The sequence below is a fragment of the Stegodyphus dumicola genome, chromosome 1, assembly GCF_044657685.1.
Source record: "Stegodyphus dumicola isolate Sdum_Otavi_A_Nest chromosome 1, ASM4465768v1".
In the NCBI taxonomy this organism is placed as follows: Eukaryota; Metazoa; Arthropoda; class Arachnida; order Araneae; family Eresidae; genus Stegodyphus; species Stegodyphus dumicola.
The window spans coordinates 212874251-212897964 of NC_140768.1; the positions used below are offsets into that span (position 1 = coordinate 212874251).

At 32.8% G+C, this 23714-nt stretch overlaps 1 protein-coding gene across 4 annotated transcripts in view; it reads left to right on the plus strand.

Annotated features, from left to right (window-relative positions):
• Window positions 1-23714, plus strand: part of LOC118196992 (uncharacterized) — a 443070-nt gene that overhangs the window by 249493 nt on the left and 169863 nt on the right. For 3 of the 4 annotated variants that reach the window (XM_085825207.1, XM_085825216.1, XM_085825217.1), the window contains exon 3: window positions 10263-10430. In XM_085825207.1, coding sequence (XP_085681333.1) covers window positions 10263-10430 — 168 coding nt within the window. The remainder of the gene's footprint in view (window positions 1-10262; window positions 10431-23714) is intronic. The other variant, XM_035368461.2, reaches the window with a different exon arrangement.

Here is a 23714-nt window from a genome sequence, read left to right on the forward strand (position 1 = left end):
ATTTTTAAACTATGTAAAGTCTCACTTTCTTTAGGTAGCATAAACTAACTTGAGACTCAAGCTGAAGCTAAGACTTATTGCTATGTTCAGTACGAAGACAGACAAACATAAGAAGGGTGTTAAATACCTTTATATTAAAAATAAAAATTTTAGAGAAGGCACTTTTTTGCCAGCATTTATGACGTAACTCACAAATTATGGATTCAAATTTAAACTAAGTTAAATCGTAAGTTAACCAAAGGCTACATAGAATGATTAACATGCAAGATGGCTCAAACCTAACGCCGGCGTGACAAGCCAAAGGCAAGAGCAGCGCAACGCCACAGACAGCTATCGAAGAGACTCAACTAGTAACGCCGCCTTCAGCAGACGCTCTATTTCAACAAAATTTAAAACCTTCCTTTAAATGCTATCTCTTTCTACCTCACTTGAGTACGCGCGGACTGAAATTAGCATTCTGGCAGGAAAACGGAAAGCGAGAATGACAGTAAAGGTACTGAACATAAAATAAATGGTTAAATAAAAATTAATAAATCTTTACAACTATTAGGCCAACTGGTACTATTGGACTTAAAAATATTCGGAATGTTAAACCGGAATCTATGTATAAGAATACCAGCTAGCAATTTTTTTAGTCCAAAGGGGCAATTTTCTTAGAAGGACTATTTATTTCGTTTTAGCATTTTGCGCTGATTCACTTTCCAAATTGTTGCTACCAAATATTATCGCCCTGTATTATATTTAATGAAATTAAATAAGGAAGAATCTGCATCAATGTATGTATGTTTCTCGCACTGTGATAAAACAATGGGACCTAGAACCATCAGATCTTGAATAACGTAATCCTCCTGATAATATGGGCATCTGGAAGCCCAAATTTGAAATTTAGCTATCATTATCGATTTCATATTCTGTAAAACTTTTGACGAACGAATTTCTGATAAACAAAATCAAGGATTTCAAAGCGAGCAATGGCAACTTTGTACGGAAAAAACATTTTGATCTCCAGCGCGCGAGACTGTGTATCGGAAATTATAAAGATATGCTCATTTTAAAATTATTTTGCGATTTTGCTGTTGACCTGAATTTTATGGTTATCTCAAGGAAATAATATAAGAAAGTTCGTATCCGAATTTAACTACCTGTTATGTTAATTGCAAAAATGAAATCAGAATTCCTCTCTCCCACAACTGTTTTATTATGAAATTACATTGCTGTTGTTACCATTATCTTTTCAGACAGACGCATTGTCATTGGCAAGAGCCTTCAGTACCATATAGATGACAGACCGACTTTACCTCAATTCCTCCCTCAGTTTTGAGAGTGAGCACTCTGGGTAAACGGTTCCCTCACTTCTTTTCCTACCACCGCCCTCTCGAGAGGATCTTCGATTCGCTGCATATTTAGTGTACCGCCATGCCGCATAGCCATCATACATTTGCAAATATCGTTGCCTTCTCCAGCATTCGAGCCCGGGTGTTTCGGTACGGTAGTCAAAGTCACTAATTACCATCCGGGCTGGGAGGCTGAAATTATCTTCCCTCATATTTATCGTTATTGTGGCCTCAAGGTCATGTGACTACTCGAATACCCTGGGTGACGGATTAATTTTGTGACGAGTAGGTAACCATTTCACAAAAATTTTATTTTTTGCTTGCTGAATGGAAGTGAAAAAATGATTCTCAAGAATTTTTGTTTGCTAATTTCAAATCTTACTTCTAAAATTTCTCCATCGTCTAGGTTGAACCAAAATAGCAATAATGACAAACAAATATGAAGAAAGTTAATTTCATATGAATTAATTTCCTCCCCCCCCCCCGAAAAAAAAGAGCTGTGCGTGAAAGAAAATGTGATTTCCTTTTGCAATCAGCAGACAAAAATGTATAAGAATTAATATGCATTATCCATCTTAACAAAATCACTTTTACTAGTAGTGTGAATCAGGAAAAACAAAAAATATTGTCTGCGTTTGGTCCAAAGATAAAATCTCCATATCCCTTTAGCAATTTTAGGAAACCGCTAAATATCGCATCTTTATTTATTACATGCTTCATGAAGAATTTTTTTTTTGTAATCATTTTACCGAAAAGAATATTCTTAAGTAAGATTTGCTACACTTTCTCTTCTCAGCTAATGTCAGATCTATAGAACTTTTTTTTTATCACGTATGCTTCTAAACGGATAATACTCAGTTGCATAATATGAAGATTTGTAGGCCTCTGACACTTCATTTTAATCTTCATAATTCTCTGTGATAGGGATTGCATTGTCTATTTCTTCTTGTAATAAAAATTTCTAAGTAATTACTGAAGCGTTGCCGGCTATGATATCGTTGGTTCGGTTTTTTTGAATCCCAGAGAAGGCACGGATGCTTGCAAATATACAGTGTTTTGGGGGCATAGGGGAACTAATAATACCATCGAGCCGAAGGTTTCTCGAGGATTTGATCTTGAGGAGAAATAGTCGAAGGCTTTGGATACTTTTCTGGGGTGTTCTACATCAAATTCAAGAATGAGACGGTTCCAAGCTTCGCTAAATGTTCCTTAAATTAGCTATAAGATTCTGAATAAAAATATTTCAGAAAATTAAGAAATGATAAAAATTATATACTGTTTTTGTATGGGAGGATAAATATTCCTTTCCTCCCTAAAATGGAAATAGAACTTTATTGATACGTTCCCAACAAGAATTCTAGTTAAACTGTAAAATTGCTATTGTTCCTTTTTGCTTTTCAAAAAAAAAAAAAAAAAAAAAAAAAAAGAATCAAAAATTCGTAATACTATATATGAAATAGATAATAAAACAAAATCGAAATTAAATTCGGTCTTCCAGGTGCTCATTTTAGGATGGAGGACTACTACGTTATTCAAAATTGGATGGCTCTAGGTACCGTTATTTTTTCACAATGCTAGAAACATGCATACATTCATGCAGATGCTTCATTATTTAATTTCTTTGAATATAAATATCGGGCGATAATATTTGGTGGCAATAATTTGAAGAGTGATACAGCGCAAATAAGTGTTTCGACACAAAATCCATTTCGAGACTAATATCCCGTTTGGAACTAACGTCCCTTTTGTGCTAAAAAGGGAAATAACAGTTCAGATGACTATATGTTCTCTAATAATAAATAAATATTGTCTCCTAGTTAACTATTATAAATTAATAAATAGCATCTCTCTTTACTTCATTTTCTCCATTACGTGTTTTTGTGCACATTTTTACTATCCTAATCTAACGTCCCTTTTGGCTTAGAAAGATTAAAAAAACAGTTATTAGTAGAGGTTAGTTATTGAATCAAAATTTACTAAAAATCCAAATGAAAATTTGGATTATTACTATACTCTGTTTAACTAACGTCTACTAATAATCCAACTAATAATCCTACTAATAATCCAACTAACTAATAACTAACGTCTACTAATAATCCAAATGAAAATTTGGATTATTAGTAGACGTTAGTTATTGAGTCTAAATTTTCATTATGTAAAAAATAATATAGCAAACTAAATATTTACTATGCTATGAGATACGAGAAAATTTAGATTAGCAGTTAGGGTCCTTTAATTTCGCAATTTATGTGCAGGCAAATACCCTTGCCCGGATACCCTTTATTTGACCATTTCGAACTAGCAAAATAATTTAGTTACTGATCCATGTAATTCAGTCCGCTTTCTTTGCCGGACTCTAAAACTCCACTTGCTCTATCATTCTGAGCTTGTACTTATATTACATAATTATTTTGCCTTTGAGTAAAAGGTGTATTGTCTTAGAGTTATTCATTACACAAACTTACTCATCGGGCTTGTTTCCAAATTTACTCATGCGACAAGTTTAAAAAATTTCTCTTCGGACAGATTTCGAAAATAATATTGACACAATGACGTAATTATTTATCTTCATCCTTTACCTTCCCTAAGGGCATTGTAATCAATAACCTATGCAACTCTAAAGAGACTGCAGCATTCTAAGAAATCTACTTTACTCTCTTGAAGTGCTGACTATTCTTGGAATTCTGTTTTAAGTCCAGACTGTTCAATTTTTTTTTTGCTGTTACTACAAGTATTATTATGCATATCTACGAGAGTTACTCTTAAATTTTTGAGACAAACATAGGTTTTTAATGTCAGACTTCTGAAATTTTAGGAGTGTTCAAAGTAGTCTCCTTCAGCATCAATGCGTTTCTATAGGCGAATTTCCTTGAGCCATTCATTCCTTGTAATCGATGAAAAAAAAGCATTTATAGCCTCATCAATCTCATCTTTGGAAGGAAAACGACTTCCACGTTAAGTTCGCTTTTAGATTAAAAAATATCCAAGTCACACATTGCTAGATCAGATGAATAGGATGGATATTCTATCACTCTGATGTGTTTTTGTTCAAGAAACTCAATTGTCAATCTTGCTCAATGAGTAGATGCATTGTCAGGGGAAGCATGAGTCCTTTAACATTCACTTCTTGAAGTATTCCTGGAAGACACTTCAATGGTGTACCAATTAGCTGTGACTGTCTTCTGTCCTTTCAGCCAGATGGCTTTGACCAGTCTTATACTTCTGAAGAAAACGGCATACATTATTTTTTTCATGGAATGTTGCCTTTTCACCATTATGGCAATGGGATTATTTTCAAAGTCCCATACTTTACTTTCTTGACGTGTTGGAATGGTATGTACGTTTTCATCACCAGTTACAATTTTAAAAATAATGAAGTGGCCACCCTTTTTAAGTAATTAAAGGGTTTCTTTTCTGATTCTGATGTTCCTGTTTTTAGCGCTCAGTTAAATTATGGGGAACTCAACGGCAAACTAGTTTTTTATATGCAGTTCTTCAAGAATAATTGTATATGTGACGGTGAATCCAATGTTAAATTCCTTCTGTATCATTTGGTAGGTGCAGCGATTATCATCGATTAACATTTTCCGTATGTATATGCATGTGCATATATATATTCATTTCCGTATGGATGTTGCATATGCATGTTGCATTATCCGGGATTACTGGTGGCAACGGCCTTCCTTCCTGTATTCCTGTGTGTTCTTCCTCCTTAAGACAGTTGAAAACTCTGTGAAAATCTGTAAACGATCTGATACAGTAGCTCGAGATTGACCTTCGTTTCTAAATGCTAATTATAGACGTTGAACGTATTCTTTTTGATTTAATCTCACATTAAAAATCATTAAAAATGCACATTAAAATCATTATGATGCTGTCACGTCAACTCCCTTTTTCCTTCTGCACAAAATTTATTCTATGCTAAACTACTTGCAGTTGGCTAATAAAAAGTTGTCTACTAGGCTAAAATAGTTCATATATTCAAATCTAGCCGTTAATTTTATTTTGCCACTTATCGCTTGCGTATATCTCAAAAATTTCAGAGTGACCTCTGTATTTGGAATTGCAAATCCATAAAATTTAGGAAACGTTTTAAGGTTTTCCCCCATTGAAGTTGCAAATTAGACATAGAAAAATCAACTAAATTATTTCTTTTATTAGATGCTTAATAGCAAACTTAATACATTCTGTTAAATTTACTGTACTAAGCGTAATTCTGATTCTTTTTAAATTTGTACTACTGAATCTAATTTTACATCGTTCTAAATTTATTTCATTAAATCGGATTTCGTAAAGATTTTCGCGCATTAAAACGTTAAAAAATTCAAAAATGTATAGCAATGGGAATTTCAAATGGTTTTCTTTTTTAAGATATTTACTCAGCTTGATGTATCACTTTTTAACCAATTATGAAAGTCATTCTATATTTAGGCTTAAATGTATTAACGTTTTTTTTTTTGCCTTTCAAAAGAGAAGAAAGTGTAAAACGTCTTATTTTCTATCGAGTAACAAAATGCGAAAATTAACATTCTCGTAAATTGTCTTAAATAGCTGGGAAAAAAAAAAAAAAAAAAAAAACACGATACCGAAATCGATTCTGAACAACAGCCGATAGTAAACTCCGCTAGTCGCAATAGTGAATCAGGTCAAAACCTTAAATCCCTCCAGAAAACGAAGTCTTAAATGACGTTTATGGTTTTCACCCTGATCCTTAGGATATTGAAGCTTGAGCCTCTTAAACGAGCTGGGAATGGGTGCTTCTGATCTTCTGAATGTTATCGACAGTTATTAAGTCTTAATGGTCTCCAGCTATGAGAGCGAAAGAAGTTACAGTTTAACAATTTACTTTAGTGTGAAAGTTCTATATTGCAGAGCCTGTGATAATATTGAATGTTTTCGCTAAATGAAACAGTAAAATTTTTCTCTTTTAAATTGTTTCTGTATAGATTTATAGAAATTGCGTACTGGTCTTTACACTGAGATTCTAAAATATGTTATGATTCTTAGAAAATGCATGTAAAAGTATAAAAGGGTTGATATAATTTAAGTTTTAGTAGTGTTTTCATCAGTTATTTTCAGTAAATAATAATAATAATAATAATAATAATAATAATAATAATAATAATAATAATAATAATAATAATAATAATAATAATAATAATGCAAGCTCTTTAAAGATTTCATTTTTTAATTCTAGTGCAAACTTTATAACAGAATAAATCAGAATTTACTTAAAAACTGCTGTTATCTTTTAGAATTAGTTACTTCTTTAATTCGAAAATTAATAGAAAACTTAAACAATAATTTAAAGGACTGAAATCATTTAACTAGTTCTTCAAAGATGGGATAATTAAATTCAAAGATTCAAAGATGGGATCTCAAATTTGAAATGTTGTTCAGTTCAGTTATAATTTATTTGAATAAAGTAAAGCGTAAGAAAACTATTTATTTAGGAAAATAGATGCTTGTTTCCAGAGACTTCATTTAAATGAAAAACATGCCATAAAAGTAATATTAATATAGTCATTTTCAGTATCAGTACGTTTAGGTCTCCTACAGGATAGAACAAACATATGTTTGTTCAAGTAGAATTACAAGTACAATTTACATTTATATACAAGTACAATTTGAGCCAAAATCGGCATCTGTGCATCACAGTAGGCACATTATGTATCGCCGGGACATGTTAACTGCTAAATTTCCACCCCGGATGGAATTCCGAGCGAAAACACACTAGGGTGCAGCCGGATGATCTCCCACATCTCTTGCCCTACCAACAACCTCTCGAGTGGACTTTCGGCTCGACGTGTATTTTAAATGCCCCCTTGCTGCCTTATGCATTGAAGACACTATACGTTTACAAACATCCATGCTTTCTCAGAGAATCCAATCCAGGCCCTCTTAGGTACGGCAGTCTGAATTATTAACCACTGTCTGGTTTGGGAGGCAACCAACAAGCATATACACATACACCGATAAATAAATAAAAACTCCACACGTAAACAAAGAACCAAACTGATTGTATAAAGTATCAAAAAGTATTGATACTTATGTATCAGCACAAATTTCTTGGCGCAATTTGGCAATTTTTTAGAGAAAAAAGAAATCCTAACTTGAAATTGGGATTGTTAAGTATATGCATGTTAATTTACACATATATATGTTACATAAATTAGGCATTTGACTCGAAAATAAATCAATTAACTTAACTCTCGCAGCTCAGTGACCAGAGTTGTCATTTACATCGACCCTCACGTACAGAACTGCACTGGGGGGGGGGAGGAGAGAAAGAAAAAAGACGAAACAAATAGAATGCAAATAGTTAATAATTATATATTTTAAATAAATAGGTAAATTATACAAGAAAACAAAAACATTTCAAAACCTTTCATCGCACATCGAAAATTTTCTTGCGAACCATATTTTGGGGGTCATTATTTTGAATACGAAAAGTTTAAAGTTCAGCAGCGCAATATTTTAACGAAAAAACTGTTTGATCTCATTTTTAATGGAGTCATTTGAAAACGGTGTCAAAAAACTAAATTTCAAGATGTTATGCTAGCTTCCGCATGGAGGTTGAAGTTGAATTTGATTTAGCAGATCATTGCTTTAACAACTGAAAATTTGCTCCGTACAGATGAGAATGTGGCTAGTGAGTCTGATTGCCGTACCGAAGGCCCCGGATTCAAATCCCGGAGGAGGCATGGATGTGTTAATCCGTTTTCTCATAGGAGGCAACGGCGGCCTAACTATTAGGTGCCTTCATTCTAATGCGACCACAGCTTCCAGCTTTAGTAGCGGCCAACGTTTGTGGATGCCTTAGGACCGCCATTTGAAAAAAGAAATAAATAATAAAAGCTTTCAGATTTTATATTACTTCTAAAGGGCATTTTCTTCATTTACACAAGCGTTTATATAATTATTAATAATAATAATAATAATATTAATATTAATATTAATTATTATTATAATATTATTATAATTAATAGTATTTGGGCTAAAAGTGTTTAAAAACAGAATATCTTCAGAATTTCCGATAGATAGTCTTGCGCGATGGAGATAATTTATTTTTCGTATACTATTGCCGTTGCTCGTTTTGAAATAGTTGAGTTTGTTCATTGAAAATTTGTTAAAATTTTACAAAATATGAAATAGACAATAAAATAAATTCGCAGTTCCCAATTCGGACTTCCAGGTGCCCATATTCGGGTACGTTATTCAAAATTTGATGGCTCTAGGTACTGGTTGCTTTTTAATAATGCAAGAAACATACATACAATTACGAAGATTCTTCGTTATTTAATTTCTTTAAATATAATACAGGGCGATAATATTTGGTGGCAACAATTTGAAAAGTGAAATGGACACTTATTGTTAATCGATTCAAAATGGCGTTCCGAGAATAATAGCCTCTTTGGGCTGATCCCCCTTTAGGTTAAAAAGTTGAACATTGCTTGAACAAAGTGCTATTTAGTCTTCCAAGTCTCAAACCCCCAAAACAAAATACAGAGTTGAAAATTGCTGATTCAGTTATACGGATGGAGTGTTTTGAAAACAACGAAATGTGATTTATTATATTCTCTTGTTATTACTTACGTAATTTCGATTATTAGATGAATGATGGTAAGCTGTGATTTACGAGTTAAATTTGCAAGAAATTTAAAACGAATGAGGTTCTATCTGCAAACATCATACTGCCAGAAGGAAGATTGAAGGACCTATGAGATTTGAAAATCGTCTTCGCTGAACCAAATGAGCTTCTTAAACATATAAAAAAACGTACTTCTTTGTTTTCTCTGGAAACAGAATGAGCGTCGTTTTGCATCGAATGCATTAGTACTTTTTGCAAATTAAAAATCTGGATATTAAACTTTCAAGAATAAATTACGAAGGAATGAAAAAATCAATTTAAGCTGTTTTCTTAGTGATGGATGAATGGCAAGTTCTTACGACTTATTTTTAAAAATAAATTCCCGCATTTTTAGGCAACAGATTGCTTTAAAATTAATCATGTGAGCTACATGGCCAGTTTTATCTATTCAAAAGAGTTCATGCGTTTCTTCTTTAAAATATTATTGTTTCCTTAATGAGCTAAAAGTCATTTTAATGATCATGGACACAAAAAGGAAAAGGAAATATTTATCAAATCTAGGCAAAATACTTGTGTAGGTTTAGATTATAAAGAGTACTTAAATATAACAATTAACCAGTGAATGTGAAAATATATAGTCGCTCAAAGTATTTCGGATTTGAGAAAAAGATGGCGCTGTTTCGTACCTTGCAATGATTAGGAAGATCGAAATGTTCTGTCTTCATTAGTGGATGTAAAAAAGGCATGGCTGTGTGTCTTGTATCTTTCAATGATTGTAATGATAAAAAATATCTTGCGTCCGTTAAAAATAGCCTCACAAAATGTTTTATGTAAATTTTTGCTTGAATAAACAATACTGAATATAGTGCGTTTCAATTTAAATTTGAGTGATTTAACCCCGCAGGTGAATTACCCAGCTGCTCAGGCATAATGTTAAATATATTTAGGGGTTAGGAAAATATTTCTGTGTTCTGACATACATTCAAATGTTGAAAAGAAGTTGCTATTAAATACGAAAAGGAATCACTGCATTCACTTTTTGATGAATTTTTTGATTAATCAGTAATTTTCTACAAATTTCAGATTTCTAGTAGCAAATTCAGTTTTACTTAAGGAGCATTCTACTCTGTAAACTTCACCTATATTAACTAAAATTCCATGAATTCGTAGTTAAAATTGTTTAAAAAGTTAATTGTGATTCATAAGTGATTCATAACTTCAACCGGAATCCTGGAGTTGCCTAATGTTCTTCGTCTGGACATCAGGAAACAAAGGAAAAATTACGGGATAAAATGATCTTTCATATACGATATTTGATTCCTGAAACTTTTATTTTCAGGCCATGGAGGCGTGAACCAACTGGGCGGCGTGTTCGTAAACGGCCGGCCACTGCCCGATGTGGTACGCCAGAGGATAGTGGAGCTGGCCCACCAGGGGGTCCGGCCCTGCGACATCAGCAGGCAGCTGAGGGTCTCCCACGGTTGCGTCTCCAAGATACTGGGAAGGTATGTTTCTTCATATTCATGTCATCCGTTTATTACTTACCATAATCCAATATCTGATTTCGGTCTATGAATCGTAAGAGAATAATAAATTGATGTGAATGTGTTGAAAACATTTTCAGAATAAAACAAGTGTTTGTTTACTTGCTTCACTTGAAATGCCCTTCATTTTCGTTACTTAGAGATTTAGCCAATTAAGGTAATTTACCTGAGCTTTATTTGTAACTCTTTAAAGTCATGCATTATAAAGGTGGACATCATAGAATGTCTTTCAACAAATTATTAGTTGTGCATATTATTAAATTCAAGGAAAATAAATCATGTCAGGATTTTGGTAAGTTATGTTTTCATGAGAAGGTGCTTAGCTATAAAATGTAATTTCTTACGATGTCCTTTCTGTCTAATAGCCAAGAATACATATGGGACTTCTGGATTACGATTTCTTCGAACTCCAAATAATTTTCAACAGATTCGATTCTGAAATTCTCGGTTAGGAGTAGATTTATTTATAAATATTCATTATTGATTTCATTATAACAATTTTTTATTAGTCTTTATCCACATATGATTTTAGTTCAAATAAATTTTGCTTTCGTTAAATTCTGAAGACAATATTTAAACAGTTTCATCAGCAATATTAGTGTCAAGAAAATACAGGCCATATTTAAAAAAAACTATTTAGTTTTCTTAAAATTTTGCAGTTTCTATTTCTGAATAAAACTAAAAAAAAAATAAACTAATTTTCCAATTTTAGAATATTGATAAAATTTTATTTGAATATATCAAGTAGAAATCAGATTAGTTCTGATGAAGGTTAATTAAAAATTTTTTTACATTCTTTTATCAATTTAAAAAGTCATTAAAATTTACACAATTTTCTTGTTTCATTCTATTTATAAACCTAAAGGGATATCACTGGTAAAATTAACTTCCCTATGATGGAGGTTCAGATTGTTTTCCGTAGTAGAATTTTGCGGGCGAAGAACACTGTATTAAGTGATATAACATAAGGTTTTAATTACGTATTTGCTTACACTTTACACAATAGATGAACAACTTATGACTTATGTCAACTTATGACATATGAAAAAGGAGTTGGATAAACAGATGTAATTTGATCATGATAACTTCTGCATCACACCTGTCGGGTCTACTTTGGAGTTATATTAGGTCCACAGCACTTACTATATTACGCTGAGAGTAATTACGTCAATACGAGAGTAATTACAGCTAAATCCACGTCAGTGGCCTACCAGCGGAGAGCGGTAAAATCGCTCAACACTGTTAGTTCCAACCTGCATTCGATTCCAGGTGAATGGGCTGTTGCATGGGCATTTTCGTGGTTTTACCCATGTGTAACATGTATACAAGCCAGTTTCTCTTAAGACGTTCTCTACGAAGATATCCCTCCCTTTAGGCTGATAGGCCTAGTGTGTTTTGCCGTAATTAAATAACTAAACCAAATCAAATCCACGTCAGCATTTCTTCTTTCGAAACACCTCTCCCTTTAGAAATCCTCAGCGAGTACCACAGATACAACTAACATCCACGATAATGTCCACTTCCAATACACAGCTTTGCTTTTTATTGCAGATTACATACAATTCCGTTCTTTTCCTTTTCAGCACTGGGCAGACGCAAGAGGAAATACAAATTTTTCAACACTCTTCCAGGCACATATGAAGAAAAGAAAAAATAAATAAATAAATAAAAGATTAATCTCCTATGACTCTGGAATGTTCTACGGTGGGCATTCTGTTAGACACAATTTCTTTAGGCGTTTTTGATTTACGCTTAGTAGGACATCGGTGATGTATGAAAGCGACTGTTGATACCATTTCTGCCCACGAACCTTGGAGTAATTTTGTCTTGAACATCAGACAACCAGCCATTTCATCTAGGATACGATTGGCGCGTTCTGCAACTCCATTCTGTTGCAGTCTATACTTGGCTGAGAACTGGAGTTTAATGTCCTCAACCTTCTAAGAACTTGTTGAGTTCATGGCTAGTGAATTCTTTGGCGCTATAGCATCGGAGTATTTTCAATTGCTTCTGCGTCTGTTTTTCATTCTGTAATTTGTACTGTTTAATTTTTTCAAAGGATACTGAGATTTTTCTTATGGCGTACCCAGTAACTTTCGCGATTTGTCATCGATGAATGCTATAAAACATTTTGCGCGCCTGAAGATGACACTATTATTAGACCACAGATATTGGAATATCACGATTTATTGCGAATATCACGATTTATCAAGAATATCGCAAGAATATCACGATTTATTGCGGGCGCTTCTTTTCGGAATGGTAATCTCGCTTGTTTACATTTTATACAAGTTTAAAAAAATAAGATTTCATTATTGCACTTTGGAATCTTTAGACCATGTACCATCATTTTAAAATGCAATACTTTTAAATCGGCTGCATTTATATGCCCATATTTCTCATTCTATAATTTCAATTTATTGTTGTGCATACTTGCATTGCAGTGAGCAGCATCTGAAACATCAGTTACGTCCTGTATATTTACAGCCTACAGCTCATTTTGCTTTATTCTTTATCTCCCGTTAAAAAATAATTAAGAAGTCTTCTGGAATTACAGGTCCTATTTCTGCAATCTTATATACAATTTCGAAGGAAGAAGTTAATCAATTCTGCATTGCTTCATTCGCTTTCGCCCACCAACGGCTGAGCGGTAAAGTCGCTGAAAACCGGTCGTTCGGTTCGAGGTTCGAATCCTGCGAACGGGCTGGCTGCATGGACGTTTTCGTGGTTTTCTCCTTGTGTAACGTATATACCAGCCAGTTTTCCTTAGAAAGTTTTTCTCGAAGGCATACATTCCCTTAGGCAGATAGCCCTCGAGGCTTTGCCGTAATCGCATAAATCAAACCATTCGCTTTCATCTCTTTCGATATAAGTAGCTAAATAAAGGCTTAGACCCTTTCGGATGATGAATTTTGCCTAATTTCATCCATGCTTCATACAAATTTTAAGTGCGCTACCTCAGACAATTTCACGCTATTGCTAAAACTTCCTAAACTTTTTGGATCCTTTTATGTAGTTTGGCTATGTTAACTTCAGAAGATTCTGGCTTCATCAACAGCCCATTTCCAAAGTTTTTTCTGAATTAAAATCATTTTTCTTTCGAAACGACGTATTTCAAAGTCAATTCTATTCAATTTCTCAATATGCGTGTTAAGGGTCATCATTTTCATTTGTTACACGCTATTTCTGTAAAGCCAAGGAAATAGGTAATCTCGTTTATCTTGTTTTATCACCACAACAAAGATGTTGCACTTACTTCTTAGGTGTGCACCTACAATGGACTTAGCAGGTCCATAACCTTCTGTTAGGGGCTGAGAGTAGTTAATTTCGTACTCCAAAGATAATACTGGATTAAGTGATATAATGTAAGGTTTTGATTGGGTCTTTCCTCACATGCAACAGAAAAGATGAACAGCCTATGACATGTAAGAAATAGCGTGTGATAAACAAATGTTGACTTGATCATGATAATTTCTGTCACATCTATCAAATCCACTTTGACATTATATTGGGTTCGGAGGCACTCGGTTCAGTGTCGATGCCTTATTACATAGTAGATGCTGACCAGGACTTGAAACTCACGCTTTAATGGATTCTTGTTGTCATACCTGCCTTCGACAGCTAAATCCACTGCACCATTCCGGCCCTCGAAACACCTTCCAAGATGGGGAGTACTGTAGTTACAACTAATAGCCACGATGGTATCCAGAATGACATACGGATAACCAGAACTATACTAGTTTTGACTTCTGTTGTGGGTTATATACAGTTGCACTTCTCTTCCGTTTAATGACTGCACAGACGCAAAGGGAAATACAAATTTCCGAGCTCAAATCTGCTGTTCAAATCTAAAGAACCTGTTGTTATAAAAATAAAAATATTTTTTCATAATAATTTATAGAACAATAACAGCTTTTATCTAATTCACTTATTTAATGGCAGTTGTAGAGACATTATATTATTTCCCAAGCAATTTTACATCGTGATCTTCGTATAGTCTCGAATTATCTGCGTTTATCTGAGACTTAATAGGACTCATATGTATATAGTTGTTCTTACATGTAAGAATAATAGCAATGTAAAAATGGACTAATAGTAATGTTGTAATGAACTGGTAAAAAATTAATATGGATAATTATTACAAAGTAATTAATAATTTTAAGTAAATATAATTAGCATTATAACAAAACAATAAAGCTTTAAAACTTCACGCAACTCACCGAAAGTGACTCGCAACACACACTTTAGGAGTCATCGCTTAACATTCCTTTTCAGCAAACTAGCTTACTAGCTTATCGCAATAGTATCATCTATTGCATATAATTTCTTTCTACTTTGGAGTAACTTATTTCGGTATATTTGTATTATAAATTATGCTAAAATATATTATAACATATTATAACCAATCTTTTCCATCGACCGAAATATTATTTTTTATCCAACATTACTGGAAGACAGAATCTACATTATTGTATTATTTTTTGTAAAACAAAACATTACGCTATCTCTGTGCGTCACCCAAAGAGGGATTTGTTTGAGTTAAGTATGATTAAAACTGTTTCAAGCAAGTTAATAAACTAAATGATTCTTTAACCGCTCATTGTGTTACCTTCCCATCCGCTTTATGTCCCTGAGACCACACAAGCGGCAAGTCGAATCGGATAGCTTCCCTCACCACCAACTACGGCACTGGTTACCATCAGACAGATTTTGCTGATTCCTCCCTATTTGTTCCCGAAACTTATACCCTTCTGAAAGTTTGAGCGAGGCGGGCAAGAAACGCAATTTTCTCTGTAAGTAATATCCTTGTTTATTCCGTGTTTCCCCAGGCATGCGACGTTAATGAAGTGACTTCCTGGGTATGTCATGTCTTTTCGGTGATTTACGACTTTATGCAGATAGATATGAAGCGGATATTCAGGCAAAAGCTTACGTTTATTTTAATCTGTCGTCTTCTTTTGGATTAAATGTGACGAATTGAGACACTAAAAGATAGTAAATGAGGTACGGCAAAGGTTACTTAGGTATGCTGGAGAAACTTTGGACATCAAGGACAAGATTGCTTAAAATATAGGTATCTGTTCTTCATTTTCTTTCTCTTAATTTACTAAAGGCGCATCTAATTTACGTGCTAGGTAAAAGGTAAATAAGTTTCTTCTCGTTCGGAATATAAGCAAAGTAAAAGTAAATAAAATCCACTGCATCATGGGAGTTAATGCGAATTTATTTTTATTGAAAATTTACTTCTTTCTCTTTCATCTATCGGTTTCTCTGCGTACAGTTTTTGGCAGGAATTGATACATAATGTTAATGAAATATAAATCAAAAATACACTGCTGCTGGATAGTTATAATAACATACCAGCTGGCTCTTGAATCAATCGAAAGGAGTACTAGGGTACTAGGGTTTCAGGTGCCAAATCCTCATCTTAGAAATTAATGCAAAATAATAAAGAAGATAAACTGAAGCGGTGTATAATTCTTATTGATAAACCTTCCTCTGCTTACGAGAGAAATCGTCTGTTAGCAATTGTTTTTTCTAATGGCCGGTCCAAACCTTCCACAGACATTGGCCACTACTAAGGCCAGAAGCGGTGGTCGCTTAATTATGGAGGCCCCTAATAGGTGGGTCACATTTAAATACTTCTAACTTACTTCTAAATTTAAGTGAGAAATCAAAACTAACGTTGTAGAGACATTATATTATTTTAAACAGGATATTTGAAAAATGTGCAGTGCCCTCGCGTGAATTCGAGCCTGGACCTCTCGAATACGCACCGAATGTGTTACCGTTACAAGACGAAGATATGCTGGAAGGAGAGGAAAATATCTTGTATAATCCTCCTTTTAAAGGGCGAGTGTGGATTAGGGGACCCAATTGCTTAATCTTCGTAGTGAGGAATTATTGTCCGCCAGCTTTTAGTTCGGGCGGCATTTGTAGACTCACAATGCTTTTTGAAGTAGGAGACATAAAAAAATATGCACTGCCCTCGCCTGGACTCAAACCCTGGAAATTTCGAATACATATAGCGTATGCTTCCAATTACACCACGAAGGCACGTTGGAAGGAGGGAGAAAGAACCTTATAGCATATCGATCATAACATTAAAGAACTGTCGGCTGTCTGTCAATTAGAACTGAAGTCTGTAAATTAATGTGAAGATAGTCTGTAATGTTACCACTTTATCATGATTGAAGTAGGTTTTGTGTAACTCAACCATAAGCATATCCTTATAATGACTGAATTGTTTCTATTTCCTTTTTCCATTCATGACCAATTATTCTAATATTTCCAAATGAACTCAAGAATTTAAGTTAACGATTTCGGAATACTTCTTTGATTTTGTTGGATTTTGTTGTCTGTTTTGGAGGGTAGATTTTTTGTGCAAGTACGCAACTAGACTAATCCAGATTTTACTGTAGGAATTTTAATAAATAAAAGCCATTCGATGCATTTCTAATGTCAAAACTAGTTGAAACAGTTTTACCGTAAATTTACCTTTATTCTAAATGTGCGTTTTAACAATTTGTATCTTGAAAAGAAGTAGTTCTTAAAAATAATTTTTTGTAAGAAGTTTTTTTTAAAAAGGCACCGTTTGAATCATGTTAGTTTAAAACAGATGATCTAAACTGAGACTTTTCCTTCTCGACCTCTCTCTCTCTTTTTTTATTTTATTTTTAATTCATTTTAAATTGAAATAATATAAAATCGGAATTATATAAATCGAAATCATTCAAATTTCATATTACTGGGTCATACATTACATACCTCATACGGTTTTATATGAGGTTACAAAAGTATCAGTTGGATGTGTAATAAATTATGCGTATTTTAACTTGTATCATTTAAATATGCTGTTAAAATGCAAAATAAAGATTTAAATTCTTAAAAGTTGCATTCACTATGTTTATATCCCTCGGTTTATCAAGAAATTACAAATCGATTAAATCTGAAAGCTTAACAGAAATGTTACGTTTTGACGAATGCAACATTCTGAAAATTGACTGAAAATTGCGTGAGGCCGCGTAGAAAATAAATTAAAAAATGTATGTTTCACGCAGATGGAATTAATCAAGATGAGTATATGATGTATAGAGCTTAGCGTAGCTTAAAGTAACATAATGTAACATAACGATACAAAAATTCTAGAAAGATGTCGCTAAAAGTGTTTCTAACATTTAAATTCTTGGAAATTTTCCTCACAAATATATCTTAGAAGATTAAACTTGCACTGTTGAAGGAGGATAAATAAAATTTATGTAAAATAAGGTCTTAATCGCATCCCTAAAAATAATGTTGATTTCTTAATTAAATGTTTAAATCTGAATGAAAAGGAATTAAATACTTGAACTTGTATCAGCCAAACAGTTCATATTTGTTATTAATAACTTAGCTGATACATCAATGAATTTGCTTAAGCACATTTCTTTATTTTTCTAGATAATAATGCTATAGTTAATCTAGACAACATAAGGCTTTCCCTCTCAGCTTGATCCATTTCTGGCAGATCTTCTACATCTCCCCGTGCAACAAAATCCGTCCCTTCCACGTCGAAACAGATTCAATTTGCTCCCCGCCCAGCACAGGAGGCACGACGCATTAATACACGCGGACACCAAATTAGCATTCATTCCCATTGAAAAGAGCTCTTTGTTTTGGGCGGAAGAGTAAAAGCGGCGATGCGGCTACAGGTTCGATAATAATGTAGGAAAAGCTAAATTAAGCGGTAATAGGAGGTTCTCTTGTCTTTTGTTAAACGGAGGGAATAATTGGTAAAACTTTTGTTGATTTACACAAAGAGATTTTCACTGAGCTGCGGATAATATAACAATGCTTTGATTGCTGGGATTCCTGCTCTTTGTAAGATAATTTTAAGAGATTTTGAATGAAATCGAACAGAATTTTTGCAGTACGATATTTAAGTGTAGGAAGACTATATGAATCATAAAATATTTTCCCTATACTTCCTGCACATATGTAACGAAGATTTTGATGTTTATCACGTAGAATGGGATGTACCTGTAGTATAAAGACTTTCAATTATCGTCTATTGCATACTTCTTTTATTCTAGACAAAACATTCATAACAGAGCAGTTACAGGAGCTTAGATTTGTACTTTTCGCAATTTTATAGCATATTTAAAGTAAGGAAAGGAAGTGAAGGAATTACATATTAATAGGTCAGTAAACGACAAAAGAAATCTTCAGATTATAATATGAAGGCTAGGTTAACAATGATGTAGTTATAGTTTTACTTTAGTCCTATTGCTCATTCGATTGATTTGCAAATTTTAATATTATTATTAGGTGTAAACATTTTTCGTTATGTAAGTACATGCATTATGAGTGTTATAATATAAGAATCACATGATGGGGTTTATTTTGAAATGTTGCATTTGAGAGAGATTAATTATAATTCTGTTACTATGTTCAGGACAGAAAGGGAAAGTAAATAGGGCGCTTTAAGAGCTACTTCAAATTAAATTTCTGATTTAATTTTATGACACACAGAGATGTATATATATGTCTGACAGAGATTATGGATTATTCATGATTATTCATGTGCATCGAAATCTAACAAAGCAAAATGCATTTTCCTAAGCAAATAGGATTTTATTTCCATTTTACATGGAATGCAGTATTATTAGTTCTCAGTACCTCAATGTATGGAAAAATTTTTTGCTTGAGAATATAACATTTAGATTAACAAAACAACAACAACAACAAAAAAAAAAAAAAAAAAAAAATAGTGTTGATATTGGGTTTGTAAAATATGGCTTTAGAAATACATTTTGTTAATTCCATTACAATATTTTAATTTGTAAAATATTATAACTTTGCTCTTCCCTTACCGGATTAAATGTCACTCTCGGAAGCCATGCTTTAGCCCTGTATATGACTTGGTGGCATTCGCTTTCACACCGAGTAGGATTAAGGCCATTTTTGGTAGTGGTGTCTTCACCAGGATTCGTACCTCTACTTAAAAATAGAAATTCAAACATTTTCTTCTATGTTCAAATGTGAGTTCATCGCTATTAAAAGAGGCCTGGCCTATCTTGAGAATATTGTGGAACCTGATTTTATAGATATATGGCTCCTAACTGATATCCGATCCTCAGTTCGACATCTAAATGTGTAGACAGAGGTTGGTGACAAGTCTGGCATATCTATCCTGAACTTACTCTCTAGATTTTCAGTTAATTCCGAGGTGCACACCCGATGAATTTCCTCCCATGTGGGCATTAGTGGCAATGAGATTGCGGATTCTCTGGCAAAGGTTTCTGCTTTACAGACTCCACAGTCAGATGTGCTTTGCACTCATAGTGATGCGTTCTCCTAGTGTAAGAAATCACTTAAGGATCTCTGGAATGTCCCGCCAGTTACATGACTGGTATTACCCGGGTGATGTCCTACATTTTGGGACCATAGAAACCAGCAGACTTGCATATCATATTTTGAAAGTGGCTATTTGAGAAGTCTCTCCCATGAACAAGGTCAGAAAGTTTTTGAGACAGACACCAAGTGCACAACTGTTGAGGCATCAGCTGATCATATTTTATTTGTCTTGATTTTGCCTTGGACAGGGTTTTTTTCTTAACATTTTTTTAGACTTGTTGGAGGTATATGAACTCATGGCTTTGGTCTAACCGGACTAGACTACTTCGGTGATTAGAAACAATAACGAAAACAATAATTTTAATTTGTATCAATTGCATATGTTACTAAAAATAAAATTAAGATTTAATTTATAAAAATGCATTTATTTGCTTTTAAATCGGCCAGTTTTTTAAGCAATTGCAGAAACTGATTAAATTTAAAAATAAATTAAATGCTTTACTTTTTGCCGAATGGCGAAACTCTAAGAATCATTATAAGCGAGACGCATAGAAGACAAACATTTTAGCTTTCACTCAGTGGCAACCCCTGCAAAGCGAGTGGATGACATAATGGCAGCTAAACGTAGAGTAACATAATGGTATAAAAATTTAGGAAAAACTTCCCGGAGGACATTTCTAGCATAAGAAAGATATAATTTTCATGATACGAAATACATTCTAGTTGCGTATTTCTTTAATCATATAATCCAAACCTATGTAAACATAGTGTTATTATATGAGTTCTTACACAGAAATTATGCATTATCTTAATCATCTGAATGGGAACTGATTCATCCCAAAGGGGACAGCATCATAAAAACTTGTCCGAGAATAGATGTCGTGATTAATAAGAGAGACACAGTTCTTTTACTTCTGCGTAATCTCTTGTATCAGACGTAGGCGTAAGATTAATTAGTGTTGTGTGAGACAACTTTTCTTAAATCATCCGTTTGATGGAGTAAATCATCTAAATCTAGTTGCCTTAAAAGATAAGGATTCTCAGATATCTTCTGATACTTAAGACGGTAATGTAATTAACCTAAAGTAGAACAGAAACTTCTTTAAATGATCTTTACCAATTAAATGAAAGGTATAATTTTGATTAAACTTTTGTAGATTTAATGAATTAATCATAATTAAAGCAAACACTTTTTAAAAAGTAAGCAACGTAAAATTTCTTTTCAAAAGTAAACAACATTAAAATTTCTTTTAAAAAGTAAACAACATCAATTTTTTTAAGAAACATGTAAGACTGCAGTATTATAGTGCAAAAAACATTACTGTGCTTCAAAAACTTCGCAAAATTATAAAGGCTAAAAAACTTCTGTAACTTTCCGCATATTTAATTTATACATTTAAATTCAAAATGCAGCTTAATTATATTTATAACTGTAATATAATATTTTAATGATCTTTAAAATACAGCCGCATATTCAATTTCAAAGCATATTTTTTGCAAGTTTAATTTATTCGTAATTGATTTCTATTTTCTTTATCCACACATCAATTTTAATACCTGACGATTATTTGCTCAGAATTAAAGGTTCTTTCTGAAAGACTGCATCATTTTTTGGATCGGATTTCAATCAGATTTTATTTAATTTTACTTCACAGAATATCTTTGTTTTTGTTTTTTCAGTCATTCGTGTATATTAGAATAAATAAGTGTCACTTTTGTATAATGAAACTCGGCAGCGTTAAAAACAAATGAACGCCAAACGATATATTGACGGGAGAAGATTCTACCTATGTTTTAATGCAGAACTCTTAAAAATGATTTTGTACTGCGTTGTACTTGTGTTTCAATCGTTTTCAGCAATGTTACTTTCTCTTTTGGAATATACTCTTGATATTATTGCCTATAATAGGTAAGCCTGAAAATATTTAAAACTTATAAATGAGTGTCTTGTAAGTTCTTTTTTCATCACTTGGATTTAAATGTTTGAAAAGGCTGTTAATTTTGATTATTTTTCTGAGTTAAGCAAAATCTCTAACTTGTTAAATAAAGATTTCGTAGTTATTCTAACTTATGATTCTTTAATAAAACTGTGCCAAATAAAGGACAGTGTATTAATTTAGAAGTTATATTATTAATTATAGGAGCCCAAAACAAGCTTATTTTATGCTTTCTTTTTTTCCATGGGGTTTGCGCCATTTTGTGATTTCTAAATTAATACTTCTTCGGCGTGTTATTGTATCTTAATTAAATAACAGTGTACTTAAACGCCTTAATCGTGTAAAATGCACGACATATCAGTGTACGTAGAAAAGTTTCAACAGCATGAACCATACAATGCCTGATGAGCTATTTTCTTCAGTGACAAAAGTGAGGTTTTTGTTCTTTCAGCCACTCGGTTATCCTTTTTGCATAGTGATTTAAAATTTAGTACAGCCAGAAGAATACATTATCTTGCTTACGCTTCTTTTCAATTAATTTGCCAATTGAACAAATTATTTACAGACGTGGTAATCCACTTTTTCTTCATATTTTCACTTTTATAAGTCTTAAACTATGCCATGTTCGGGCAAAGCCAAATTTCCTTGTCTGAAACTGATATCGCAAAAGATACTTTGCAAGGTATAGCCTAGTATCAAACAACAGGTTCAAATTTCGTTCTAAGCACCTTCAAAATGTTAACTATCTCGTTCTAAGAAATTTTCTAGGTTCAAAATATTAAGAATCTCATTAACCCTTTGACTGTTGCGAGATTAAGCAATTCTTTTGTAAAATTATAATGCGAGCTATGTTCGTTTGCACTTATTACGACGCATAATTGGAGTGCAAGCTGAGCACGTTGATGACCATCAAAAGATGAAGACAACGAACGAGTCTTGCAGAAGAAAATTTATAAAAGATCAGAGATCATTGATCAATGTTTAAATTTAATGACGGTCTAAAACGGCATCTGGAATTGCTGTAATTATTTTAGGAATAAAGAAAAATGCAAGCTGATGTTGCTTAAATTAAATATACAAAGACTTGCATTGTCGTATTAATTTTATAACAAATACTAAATTAATTTCAAAATCAGAAAAATTTTCTCAGATGGCTAAAACAAAATTCAGAGATCAAAGCTTTCAGTCCTACTGTAATTTTTATAATAGTTTTCATTTTTGTTTGAAATTTAAAATATAAATTAATTAATTGCATAGATAAGTTAATAATTTTTGCTATGTTGCTGTTTTGTTCACTTTTACACTTAAAATTTTAGTCTAGTTTTATATCCCACTATACAAAATGCATTTTTCTAATTGGATTTATTAACATGCTTGATGAAAAGAAGGTTTTATTTTATCTAATTTATACTTTTATTTTTTTAATTTCCCATTTAAAAGGTATTTTAACTAACTCTTACTATGAGTGAATAGCAGTGACATTCAATTTCTGTTAAAATCGAATTCTCATACTTTTGTAAGGGATTAGTAAAGTTTGAAATAATGATAGAATTAAGATTAGAACTTCATATCACAAATAGTGATTAATATCAACAAATAGTGATTCATATCAATAAATAGTGATTAAAAAACGCAAAGTAAGACTATATAAACAGGTAACCTTTTATTTTCTAACAAACTACTATTACCACATATATTCAAACAAATATTTTTTAATTTTTTTTTGGGGGGGGGGAAGAACGGTTCTTGCAATCTAGAACACAAATGTGAGCCTTACTTATTCAGAAATTTTCTATTTTATTTTTTAGCTTGCCGTAATACCAGAACTAGAAGGGAAAAAAAGAAAGTGTCTATATCAACTCATATTCCTTAACAAAGAACAGAATTAAGCCTTTCATTTAAGACAGTAGTAAAATATTTTAAAATATTTTAGACCGACTTTTGAATAGAAAACTTTGCAAAATTTCTCCAA